The sequence below is a fragment of the Schistocerca americana genome, chromosome 2, assembly GCF_021461395.2.
Source record: "Schistocerca americana isolate TAMUIC-IGC-003095 chromosome 2, iqSchAmer2.1, whole genome shotgun sequence".
Classification (NCBI taxonomy): Eukaryota; Metazoa; Arthropoda; class Insecta; order Orthoptera; family Acrididae; genus Schistocerca; species Schistocerca americana.
This window is the reverse complement of record NC_060120.1, coordinates 237,736,248-237,750,145: the sequence shown is the minus strand read 5'-3', so window position 1 is coordinate 237,750,145 and position 13,898 is coordinate 237,736,248. Positions and strand designations below refer to the sequence as shown.

The window sequence follows — 13,898 nt, the reverse complement described above, 5'->3', positions numbered from 1 at the left end:
TCTCATTTTTCCATAAATCTGTTTCCCAAATCTGATGCCCATCCTACCTCTTTGAGTTAAGTAATAAACCTTAAATGCCGTGTTACAGGTTTGTAATTGAGAAAATGTTCTAAAATACTAGTTTTGCGAGTTACGGAGCCTAAGAAAGTTTTGGTATTGCTTTCACATTCGTTGTCCTCGCCAAACGAAACGAAACCTAACCTTTACATTCTATCCTATCCTAGACCTTGGCGCTAAGCTACAGATCGGTCTATCACCACGACCACCTGCAATAAGCCGCTTATTCCAGCAAGAGCCCCGGCCTATCAGAAACGACTCTCGGTGTAAGTGTGTTTCCGCACCTACCCCGGCACAAAACTAAAGTGATGCCACTACTCGTGGCATCCTTCAGTGGCACCACAGCTGCGTGTGTGAACACACAGTTCTGCCAATGGTCCTACTTCCTGCCTTGCTACAAAAAGTTAAAGTCGCTTGAGCTTACTAACGTCACTAGTCTTCCGTCGACAGTGAGTAGCTCCATTCTACTGCTCGCTGGTGGCTGTGTTTCAAAACACCGTATTGCTGCTGTAGTCTGTTCAATTTCAATGTAAATAGAAATAAAACAAAAAAGAGTCGTGCAGAAGATGTTGGTTTGAAAATTCAAGCATAGAAACGGTAGACTGTGTGCACGAAAACTGCTCCCCAGAGTGCTGTGACAGTTGGGAAAGTCGAAATCAGTACTAGTATTCCAAATGCCCTCTTTTTCATCGGTCTTTTGATTGGTTTGATGCTGCCCGCGACGAATTACTCTCCATTGCGAACCTTTCCCTCTCAGAGTAGCACTTGCAACCTACGCCCTCAATTATTTGCTGGATGTATTCCAGTCTCTGTTTTCCTCTACAGTTTTACCTTCAACAGCTCCCTCTAGTACCATCGAAGTTTTCCCTGACGTAACGGATGTATCATCGTCTGCCTTCTTGTCAGTGTTTTCCATATATTCCTTTCTTCACCGATTCTGCGGAGAACCACCTGAGTCCGTACCTTATCGGTCCACCTAATTTTCAACATTCTTCTGTAGCACCACATCTCAGATACTTCGACTATCTTCTTTCCCTGTTTTCCCACTGTCCATATTTCACTACATACAATGCTGTGCCCCAAACGTACATTCTCAGAAATTTCTGACTCATATTAAAGCCTATGTTTGATACTAAAAGGTTTCTTTTGGCCAGGAATGACCTTTTTGCCAGTTCTAGTCTGCTTTGTATGTATTCTGTGCCGCGACCGTCAAAGGTTATTTTGCTGCCCAGGTAGAATAATTCCTTAACTTTGTATACTTCGTGGTCACCAGTTTTGATAAGTTTATCACTGTTATGATTTCTGCTACTTCTCATTACATTCATCTTTCTTCTACATCTACGTCTGCATCCATACTCTGCAAGCCACCTGACGGTGTTTGGCGGAGGGTACCTTGAGTACCTCTATCGGTTCTCCCTTCTATTCCAGTCTCGTATTATTCGTGGAAAGAAAGATTGTCGGTATGCCTCTGTCTGGGCTCTAATCTCTCAGATTTTATCCTCACGGTCTCTTTGCGAGATATACGTAGGAGGGAGCAATATACTGCTTGACTCTTCGGTGAAGGTATGTTCTCGAAACTTCAACAAAAGCCTGTACCGAGCTACTGAGCGTCTCTCCTGCAGAGTTTATCTATCATCTCCGTATCGGTTTCGCGATACTAAATGATCCTGTAACGAAGCGCACTGCTCTCCGTTGGATCTTCTCTCTTCTCTCTCTCTCTCTCTCTCTCTCTCTCTCTCTCTCTCTCTCTCTCTCTCTCTCTCTCTCGCTCTCTCCCCCTATCAACCCTATTTGATACGGATCCCACACCAGTGAGCAGTATTCAAGCAGTGGGCGAACAAGTGTACTGTAACCTACTTCTTTTGTTTTCGGGCTGCATTTCCTTAGGATTCTTCCAATGAATCTGTCTGGCATCTGCTTTACCGACGATTAATTTTATATGGTCATTCCATTTTAAATCACTCCTAATGCGTACTCCCAGATAATTTATGGAATTAACTGCTTCCAGTTGCTGACCTGCCATGTTGTAGCTAAATGATAAAGGATCTTTCTTTCTATGTATTCGCAGCACATTACACTTGTCTACATTGAGATTCAATTGCCATTTCCTGCGCCATGCGTCAATTCGTTGCAGATCCTCCTGCATTTCAGTACAATTTTCTTCGATTTACTCTTAATCCATATTCTGTATTCATTACACATTAGACGAATACAATAAAATTCTAAAATCTCGGATGTGCTCCACACCAAACTTCAGATCCTTTGGGGTATTAAAACAAAGACCCGCATAACTACAATCCACCGTGGCACATCTTGCGTCCTCGGGTGAATAATGTCTGTGATGATTAACAATGTCGGCCAACGCACGCCATGGACTGTATTGGTTTACCTGTTTCAGCTGGGCTTCTTCACGTACTACTCGGTGGCGATGGGCGAAGTCAACCCGTCCGGGCCGGTGCCCATCGACAGCGTGTTCATCTACCGGCCTGACAAGAGGCTCGAGGTCTGGCGGTTCCTGTTCTACATGGTGCTGCACGCCGGGTGAGTCTCGTCCAAAGGTCTGCTTACACTTCCTGTGTCCAGTCGAGTGCCGGGGTAGGGTGAACAGCAACAGCGCCGCGCTTAGGGAATCCAGCCACAAATTGGGCGACTTGAGGAAGGAGATGGTTTTTAGTAGTTTGAAGCGGTCCGCCGCGGATTCCTCTCCAGTGCCAACCTCTTCACCTCAGAGTAGCACTTGCAACTTTCTTCTGCAGTTATTCGTCGGATATATTGCAATCTCTGCCTTCTCCCACTGTTATGATCCTCTACAGCTCCAAGTATCATGGAAGTTATTCTTTGTTGTCTTAACACACGTCCTGTTTCTTCTTTTCCTCCTCCTCCTCCTTAGTGTTTTCCACATGTTCCTGTACTCGCCGATTCTGGAGAGAACGTCCTCATTTCAGATCAGTCAACCTAACTTCTATAGCATCACATCTCAAATACTTCGACTATTTCCTTTCCAGTGTTCCCGCAGTTAACGATTTACTACCATTGTTGTGCTCCACACGCACATGCTCAGAAATTTCCTACCTCAAATTAAATCCAGTGTTAGATACCATTAGACTTCTTTCGACAAGGAATGACCACTTTGCTCTTTATGTCATCCTTGCGTGTCTTATTTTGCTTCCAAGGTAGCATAATTTTTTGTGCTTTCCAATTTTTAATGTTAAGTTTGTCGCTAATCTCATTTCTGGTGCTCCTCATTTCCTGTTTCTACCGCTTACTCTCTATAAATAGTGTGCGCCCATTAGATTGCCATTTCCATTCAGCAGGTCTTGCAATCCTACCTCACTCTCATTGGAGATGGCAATGTACGTAACAGTACACAATCACCAGATTGTGCCACAGTGTCTGGCTGAACTTCTCCGCTGTGTTGCGGTGATTATCTTGAGATGTAGTAGAGTTCACGTTTGGTGGCTGAGTTAACTGACATGTTGAGAGCAAAGAAATCCGCGGAAACAACTTGATGGAAGTTGTTCGGCGATCCCTTTATTCTATTTATTTTTATTCCATTGAGTTTCTTGGTCATGGGTGGAACACATACTGCTAATCACTTCTTAGCCTCAGCGTGTAGCTTATTCACATGGCCATTCCATACATCTATTACGTGTTAAACGTATAGAGAAAATAAGTTCATGCACAGAGCAGTCTAGGTAATGTGTTTTTGTTGCAATGATCGCATTCGGCCCAGTTTTATCACTTTGCTATGCAAACTTTTGACAACGCGTACCAACTGATGTCTGCTCAAGCTACCATTCTCTCCATATTTTATATCTCAAGATCATCTTATTTGATCGCAACGGGTCATTGCATTAAAATGACGAATACTTGATGCCTCACCATGTGGACCGATCTTTTCTTTTCTCGGTTTAGTACGCTCTCATTAGTATCCATCCATCTAATCTTTAATACTCACCACATTTCAGAAGCTTCCATTCTCTTCTTGTCTGAGGTATTTTAATGTTTCTCTTGATGGCACCATTCTCCGAAATAGTTGCCGCTTGGAGATAAAGATGGGTGACTGTTTTATCGCCGGAATATTTTATCAATTCATCCAGTAGAGCTGTATGTCTTCAAGTACAGCTGCAGTGTCTTTTCCCTTGCCTTCAGCCGTTGGCAATACCAGCATGGCAAGGACACGTTGACTAATGTAGCAACTCCAGGTCAGCCAGTCATCCGGACTTGAAACTACTGAAATGGCTGCTTTCTTACTCTGGCCTGTACACAGACCTCTCTCCAGTGTGGTTGCACCTACGGTACTGCTGTCTGTATCGTTGGCGCTCACAAACCACCCATCCTCGAAAGGGCCATACTTAGCGAGAAAGTGGTGGTAGTGGTGCGTATGCAAGCAGAAGCTTGTAAACAGGCACAAAAAGCTAAGATACTTCTCACAGTCATTAAATTCGTGAACAACGCGGAGACTGAAAGTCAAAATATTGGGTTTGAATAACTACTGCATTACTTTCGAATGTAAAGTTTAATTGCTGCAGCTCCAAGACGATGAATTTCCTATCAGCTCTTTAAAAATTTTGCTCGATTGAATATCCGTTACCCTATATATAATATCAACAGGTTTCTTTTTCCTTCACCGTTATTTTACGGTAACCATTACTCGTACATATTTTTTTGTATTTTCTTTTCCTTAGAACGCAATGACTTCAATTTCCTCAGTTTTAGTCTGTGGCGATAGTACTGAACTTGTGAACAGATCACGACTGATCCAAAGCTCCGCGTATACCTAACCAGAATCACCACCCATTTTCTGGCACAAAGGTAAAACTATAAGAAATGACACCGCAATTCATCAGTGGGGCTCTCGCTTTACTGGCGACACCCTTTACTTCCTTTCGCTTACCACAGGCTGCCCATCGGTCTAAAGACATGTATGCAAGTTCTTTCGTGTGAAAACAAATGCTTCTGCAATTTAGTGGAAACAGTTTCTGGCACCTGTTGCAAGTACAGGGTGACACAGAATAACGGGAATGTTCAAATGAGTAGTGGCAGTCATGGGCAGGTGGCAGCACTGCGGGTTCGTGACAGAGTAAACAGTCCGCCATTTCAGTAATCATGGATCAGTGGTACAGGCAACGGTGTGCGTTAGCCAAAAAATTTTTTTATAAAAACAATGATAGTTTGGTAGCGGCGCAGAGGAAGTTTCGACGTTTTTTTATAATTTAGACGTCATGATGCCGTTCCGTCGAAACACGTAATAATATGTTGGATTAATAACTTTGAAGGGACTGGACCTGCCCTCAAGAAACCAACAGGGCGACCAAGAAGTGTGCGTTCTCATGCCAACGTTGATGTTGCACGCGAGTCTATTACGGATCCCACGGCGTTCACTTCGTAAGCAAGCAGCATTGGTTGGGATGTCCCGGGAGAGTGTTCGCAGAAATCATCTTGATTTAAAATTTCATCCGTACAAACTACAGATGGTGCAACAGTTGGACAAAGATTACCGGTTACGAATGAAAAGGAAATGATCGTATGGCATTTATTGGCCGGGATATCCCCTTCGGGGTTGGGCCGCCATAGAATTTCTAAACAAGCTGTTGATGTCAGATGAGGTACATTTTCATCTCACAGGTTATGTGAATAAACAAAACTACCGTTACTGGACAAACACAAATCCTAATGACGTTCTTGAGCGCACTTTACACGCTAGTAATGTGACAGTTTGGTGTGGTGTTTTATCACATCGGATTATCGAACCGTATTTTTTCGCAAATGAACAGGGAAACACAATAACTCTCAGTGCCTATCGTTACGTGGAGATGTTACGAACTTTCGTTACACCTGCATTGAACAACTTTCCAAATGTTCAAGAAGCCTGGTTTCAACAGGACGGAGCGACATCACATCCTGCACGGCAATCAATGGCATATGTGCGAGAATTGTTTGGGAACCTTGTGATCTCACGATTCGATAACATTCCCTGGCCCCCCTAGATTGCCAGATTCATCCGTTTGATTTTTTTTTTTTTCCCCCCCTGTGGGTCTACCTCAAGAGCAAAGTCGAGACGACTCGACCAAGAACCCTGCATGAGTTAAAGCAGAGAATTCGGGATGCAGTTCACAGTACCCCACCTGAGATGTTGCAGCAGTCAATGAGGAATCCCAAAAGCAGATTTCACGAATATATTCGTACAGGAGGACGCTATTTAAACGGCGTAAAAAAAAAATAATAACAATAAATGCCTCCAATGTTCCGTAAATGGCAAAGTTGTATGGTTTCAAGTACTATGAATGCAATTTCTTTCCTTCATCACTTCTAGTTTTATTGGAATGTGGAAATGTTCCCGTTTTCCTGTGTCACCCTGTACTTGTCGTATTTGAGTTGTTGGAACTTTTTCTCAAGCTTTTGGAAGCTTTGTCTTCGGTAGCGGTATGAAGGTCTGTGCCAAAAATGAGAATGGCACAAAGACGGATGGACTGAAACAAATGTAACCGGCTGTCCGATTTTATTTCATTCCGAAGTGTTTCTTGGTAACTTAAATACGTGCGTATCTGTTTCTCCACTCAAATATTTTTCTTACTTTTGCTTTTGTAACGAGTTTTCTTTAATAATAATAATAATAATAATAATAATAATAATAATAATAATAATAGCGGCTTTTTTTAACCACGACAGTGTAAATTTCCACTTGCTGCCCGGCTACACTACCAACCCGGCTCTGGTAGGAACATTTCTCCAAGTATTTGCAGCAAATTCCAGAAACTAACTTGCCGAGCGACTTGCAGAAGCAAACTTGGACAACCTTTTTTCCTATTGTAAACACCTTTGCAAGCGCTTGTAAAAGTTAAGGAATTTAATTGCTAGTGGACACACGCCTTCAGAAAGCGAGTTGACTAGAGTTCCCTATAAGAACAGGTTGTTTCCGAGAAGAAATCTTGGCTCGCCGCCGTGTGAAGCTGCTGGCTCATGAAGAGCTTCGATATTCCTCGGTGGTGCGGCCGCAGCAGATTTCCCAGTTTGGGGAGGATCGCACTTCCTGCGCCCTGTCCCTGAGCTGCCCTTCCCGGTAAGCCCAGAAATAGGACTCCTGTCCCTCGCACAGACCGGGGGAGGCTGCGCGACTGTCACCAAACAAACAATGCCATTCCCTCCCTCTCTTCCTCCCTCCCTCCCTCCCTCCCTCCCTCCCTCCCGATGCTGTCGAACTCAAGGAACGGCGCTGTTGGTTGACACCGGGGTTCGCTTCTGGCACATCTATTTCCAAATTTCACAGTTAACTTTCCGAGAGTGACGCAGCATTATAACTATAGTAAAACAGTTTTTTATTGTCAGTCTAGATTGCTTCACATAGCATGTAACATTTAATAACTCGGACGTATGTAACAGATACAACCAGATCTGAGAATGGGTCATCGTGAAACGAAAAGCCATTAAAAAAAAAGTAAAAAAAAAAAAAAAATCGAGACGAACAATAAGTAAAGTTTTACAATCAGTGAAGACAGGTTTTCTCCAAGGACATGGTATAAACTTTTGAAAACTGAAGTGTCTCGAAAGTGGCAACATATTCTACGTATTACAAGGTGCGTTTAACACAGGATACGTCACAGTTACTTCAGTGAGGGCGTACCCAGGCGGATGGGCTTCCGTGCTGACCGGAACCATTTCAGCCAGGTGAACACGTAAATTTACAGGCAAACCGTACATATATGCTGTCAACATATCTCTGATGAGATTCGTGAGTCCACAGGAAGTTGAGTAAGGAAAGACGGAAACGACTCGTAGGAACAGCATTTCCCTCAAACATGTGTTGATAAATGCAGTGCTTAGTGAAATACTGATGTGTAGATTACGGCATTGTCAACGTTGCGACACTTTCTTACTATTGTAGTTCTTAAAACAATCGCATGATACGCTTGTACTTTGAGAAGAAAGCGTTTCAAATGCTATATTTCTCTGAGTAACAATTTCTACTACTACTACTACTACTACTACTACTACTACGACTTTTAACGTAATAATAATAATATGAAAATCATGTACACTTACTGCTCCATCTTGCTGGAAAATTATCCATGGTTGATATTCTTCTAACTGTGGAGCAATGAACTGTTGCAAAACGTCTAAGTAAATGTAAGAGGTAATGGATTTTTCCACAGAGAAAAACGCTCCAAAAACCTTGTTATGCATGAGGCCGCACCAAACATTCACTTTTTCGCTGTCTCGCTGTAGATGTACAGTAGCATGTGGAGACTCTGAACCCCATATACGGACATTTTGCCTATTTACCATTCCACTGGCATGAAAGGTGGATTCATCGGTAAAGCATATGCGATTTAAGATCGTTAGCGCCATCAATCCTGTTGAGAATCTCAGTTGCAAATTCAGCACGTGTCAGCAAATAATTCGGTTGCAAGGCCTGTACGATTTGCACTTCGTAAGCATGCAACCTAAGCCTTTCATCAAGAATCTTCACCACACTTGCTTGCGGTATTTGAAGTTCACGTGATGCTTGACGAGTTGATTTAGACGGACTCGGGTGAAACGATTGCCGAACACAATCAACAGCTACATCACTCACACGAGGACTGCCACTTGGAGGACGATCTTCAGTGCTGCCTGTTTCCTTAAACTTTGCACGCCATCGCTTTATTGATTTAACGTCAGGAGGGCTGCATCCATAAGAAGCCCGAAATTTACGCTGAACACTGATGGGCGATTTGGTTTCGTGAAACCAAACCACACATTGCGCTTTCTCCTGCTTCGACGCCTTTTCGCCAGCAACAAACGTGACCTAAGAGGCCGCGTCGGTGTTATGGAGTATAGCACCATCTATTGACCACAACTACTAGTTACACTAACCTATGTAACGGCATCAAATGTAACTTATGTCAAACGGTTATTCTGTTATATATTTTTATAATCAGGGCAAGACTTTGTGATCACCCTGTATTTCTGCTGTAATGAATATAAAATGTTATTACGTTATAGCCGGCCGGTGTGGCCGTGCGGTTAAAGGCGCTTCAGTCTGGAACCGCGTGACCGCTGCGGTCGCAGGTTCGAATCCTGCCTCAGGCATGGATGTGTGTGATGTCCTTAGGTTAGTTAGGTTTCATTAGTTCTAAGTTCTAGGCGACTGATGACCTCAGAAGTTGAGTCGCATAGTGCTCAGAGCCATTTGTAGGAATCGAAGGCCAGTGCCCGAAGATCTATTTAGTAGAGCAGCGTGACGCAATTTTCACAAAAAAAAAGACTCGAAAAAATTATTTTTGAAGATTAGAAGATTGCTAACGGCTCGAAACTACAAGACATGTGGAGCTTATCAACAAAGTCGCCGCTACCTGTAAACATTCTTGGAGTACACGCCATATAGTGAAGTTGCTGGTTCGATCACGTTAGTGGAAACTTTTATAATTATATCAATTTAGGATCTACTTTGTATATTTCCAATATTTGTAATAACCATGAGTGGGGTACACTATCAAAAGCTTTTTGGTAATCAATGTATGCATAGTGTAGCGACCTTTGTTTAGTTTTAGCTTGATACGTCACCTCTGCATCTATTATCAGTTGCTCTTTACATCTTGGTGCTCCTTTGCAACAGCCTTTTTGTTCTTCATTTATAATTTTGTTCTGTGTTGTATGTGTCATTAATTTCTGTGTAATGACTGAAGTTAATATTTTGTATATTGTTGGTAGTCATGTTATGGGGCGATATTTAGCTGGGTTTGCTGTGTCTGCTTGATCTTTAGGTTTCAGATAAGTTATTCCATGTGTAAGTGTATCAGGGAATGTGTATGTGTCTCTTCGTGTTCTATTTGTGCTTGTTCTGGTGGCTGTCTTAAAATTTCGTTTTCCTCTGATTGTTTAATTGATGCGTGTTGTTCTTTGTTTGTTTGCTCTGGGATGTTTGAGTCCATTACTGTATTTTCTTCTTCTTCTGATTGCACATTGTTTTGTTCCAGTATTTGTTGTACTTGTTGTTTGATGTTTTCTAATTCTGACTGGGGTATCCTGTTATTTTTGATTATTACACGGATCTGATCAGCTAGTCGTTGTTCTGTTAAAAATTTTAATTCTGGGTATCTGGTAATAAATGTTGTGTATACTTGTGATCTGTATCCAGTTGTGTTGGTTCCTATTATTGTTGTTATTAATAATAATAATAATAATAATATGCAATACAGCTACATCTAAACATATATATACAACTACAGAAATCCGTAATTATTGATACATGTTCAATTACCCGAAAGTTCCTAAATGCAATATAACACATACCGTACAGTTAAAAGGAAGTGACGCTTGATCAAGGTCCGCGTCACGTCATTGTTAACCGGACTCAACGTCTGAGAAAGTGAAGGAAATAATAATAATAATAATAATAATAATAATATATATTATTATTATTATTATTATTATTATTGAAGTAGAAGTAATAGTAATAATTCAGAAAATTGTTACTCGAAAAAGTGTATCGTTTGAAACTGGTCTGTTCTGAAGTACAAGGGTGTCATGTAGTTGCTGAAAGAAGTACAGCAGTAAAAAATTCCCACAGCATTGACAATGTCGTAAACTACACATTCTCAGTATTTCACTAAGCACTGCGTTTATCAACGCATGTTTGAGGGAAATGCTGTTCCTTTGAGTCGTTTCCGTCTTTCCTTACTCAACCTCCTGTGGACTCACGAATCGTCTCAGAGATGTGTTCACAGCATATATGTACGGTTTTCCTATAAATTTATGCGTTCACCTGGCTGAAATGGTACCGGTCAGTACGCGAAAGCCCATCCGCGTGGGTACGCCCTCACTCAAGCAACTATGACGTATGCTGTGTTAAACGTACTCTGTAAAGCGTAGATTATTATTATTATTATTATTATTATTATTATTATTATTACACTAACACCCAGTCCCCGGGCAGAATAATGCGTAGACTAGCTTGCCACTTTCGAGACACTCCAGTTTGCAAAAGTTTATATATTTGGAGATAACTCGCCTTCTGGTTGTAAAACTTTTATTCGTCTAGACTGCTTTAATTTTCGTCTCACGATGACCTATCGTCAGATCTGCATGTATCTGTTACAAGGGTGATCTCTGCGTAACCAAATCTGAGGATGGTTCATTGTGAACCTAAAAAGATTTTTAAAAAATTAAAGCAATCGAGATGCTTTACTGTCGTTTTAATGCTATTTTACTCTGTGAAAGTTAGCTGTGAAATTTGGAAATAGATGCTCATAAAAACAGAAACGGTTCTTATAAAATGTTACTTGTGGTGGAGGGGGGGGGGGCGGCGGGCGGGCGATATCATATCATATCATGTCACCTCCCACCATCCTTGCCTCCCCTCCGGATTCGCAGTTGATTCTGAAGAATATCACCAACAATCCCGTTCATATTCTTTTGCCTATGCCCTGCATTTTACAAATTTGTATATAATCCTTTCGTACAACACCAGTGTTCACTACCATAAACAATACAGGAGTTAAAAACCCGTCGTGATAATTACATTTTAATCTGAAAATCGATCAAAGCGTACCCGGTTTACGGTAAGCTGGAAGAAATGTGTAATGCGATAGACTCTGCCTAGGTGGACGAGAGCTTGGGAAAGGGACGTGGGCCGGTTATCTGGACATCTAGAAAGGCAGGCGGCCCGGGATGTTTGCGCGGCCAGATAAGCGGCTGTGGGTGTGTTCCGCGACGCCCCGTGGCCACACAGGCGAGCCCGGCCGGACCGACCCGTCTCCGGTCAAACAGACGAGTCGGAAGTTTGCGCCGCCCCGCCCCCAATGAATATGGAGGCCGGCGCTCTGCTCGCCCAGGGGCGCGTCGCGGCCCGTCCCACACGAGACACGGCGCTGGCGCCAGGCCCCCGTTCGCATCGTCCGAAGTCGCCGCTTCTCGATGCTCCGAGCGGTCTGTAGGGCGGTGAGGTTTCGCTTCGGCAGTGCTCAGTTCGTAGAAGACGCGTCGTGCAGCGGCAGGTGTCTCGTCGAATAATAATGCGCCGCAAACGAGGAGAACTCGGCAAGTGCCATAACCCGATTTGCCAGAAACTTGCCTCAGTGGAAAAGCGGTCAAAATAAACGAACACGTGTCTCGGTTTATCCGTTTCTGGGGTGGGTCAAAAGTTTGCGAGGCACTTTGTGTGCATTTACCTCGCAATGGCCTCACAGGAAATTGTGCGTCTATTGTTAGCTATGTGGCTTCTTAATTTTGCGCCCTGTGTTTGAAACGAATTATTACTTTTATTTTTGTTTTCATATCTATACCTATGTCTCTAGAAGATTACTACAGGAATGTTTTCCAGCCTGTATTGATATAAACGTTGTCCTTATTCGTCTAATTTTATTTTTATTTATTTATTGCCAAATTATAGACCTGTTACCTGATGATTAAAACAGATCGTACATCTTACAATTTTCGTTTTTCATCTTCTTGCAGTTTTCTTTTATGTATAACATTTACAAAGAATGATATTTTTCAAAATAACGATAATTTAAGGCTGAAATACAAATAAAATTTTGTTTTTTAAGAATAATATAAAAAGATGATAGGATAGAGGAGAGATTTGTTAGTACTGTCACAGAATGTGACTGACGGTGAATACCTCGAAATGGTTTCTTCGAGCCGTTGACCGCCAGTCGCACACACGCACGCACAAATGGTTATTAGTAGAAAAATAATATTGCTTATCCTATTTATTACTAAGCCTATGTATTAACTGCTTTAGGTGCCCATTCTTGTACAGCATTTGGTGATTTCTTGGCTAGATCGCCAGCTTTAGATACAAAAATGCCGAATGAAACGCATTTGGCTGTCAAGAGAGCAGCGTGTGAGACCTTCAGTGACTACCGTATTAGAATATTGACGAAAGATCCTTCACGAAACGCAGAGAAACTCTGCTTGGTTGTATGCGTGCAGTCAAATGAAATGCTTAACTGTTTCCAAATGTTTTTTTACAAAGGAAAACCAAAGAATATTGCCCCACCATAATTCTCGTTCTACTGAAAAGGTAAATGAAATAAATATCATTGCCAGTGGACCTTTTGTACTCTCTTATTTTCCGAGAAAATAAATGCGTTTGCATCTCTCGGAACTCACCAACTGACGGGAGTATTAAAGATGGCAGTTACAATTTAGTTTGTAATAAAGAGTTCAGATAAGGAAATGTCATGATTAGGAATAAAATATTTTCAACATTTAGCTAAGATGACTATTGCAGTGAACTGAATTACAAGTACATCGTAACGTAAAGGACACAATTGCAAATAAAAAGACACGAACTAAATGAGTAGTCTATATCAGTGGTCACCACATCCAGCGATCAACTAGCAGCTACCCAAAACAAAGTAAATGAAAACATACGAAATCTGTGCAGAATATTTTTCTATTTCCTTCTCGAGTTTATCGTTTTTCCCTGCGCAAGACCACCAATTTTCATAACCAGTTGTAGACACTATGCTTTCTACGGTGTACTTCTATTTTATATATATTGTAATTTAGAGTCCCTTGCGCGGTTTTTGTGTATGTATTCTGGCTAATGTCAGGAGTTACTATAGGGATTTCAATACGGTTTTCACAGATCTCCAGTTTCAAGAGGAAGATTTGTGTGTATAATTTATTACCGCTACTCCAAACAAGCCGTCCGGTAGTAAATATTTTTTCCTACCCGCGCGAAGCCGGAGCAGGAGGCTACTTATGTATAAATTAGTGGCGCAGATCACCTAGCAGCGATCCTAGCTCTCCAAAATTAGCTGGAAGAAACGTTATAAATGCTGAGTAACACCACTATTAAACTTCATTCTATGTGTAGCTAACGCAGTCTTTGTGCGTGTACTACAAAA

The 13,898-nt window shown here is 42.0% G+C and overlaps 1 protein-coding gene across 2 annotated transcripts in view; it reads left to right on the top strand.

Moving 5' to 3' along the window:
- The window catches only part of LOC124593710 (protein rhomboid), a 303,251-nt gene that overhangs the window by 280,574 nt on the left and 8,779 nt on the right, over window positions 1-13,898 (top strand). For both annotated transcript variants that reach the window (XM_047132019.1, XM_047132018.1), the window contains exon 4: window positions 2,456-2,598. In XM_047132019.1, coding sequence (XP_046987975.1) covers window positions 2,456-2,598 — 143 coding nt within the window. The remainder of the gene's footprint in view (window positions 1-2,455; window positions 2,599-13,898) is intronic.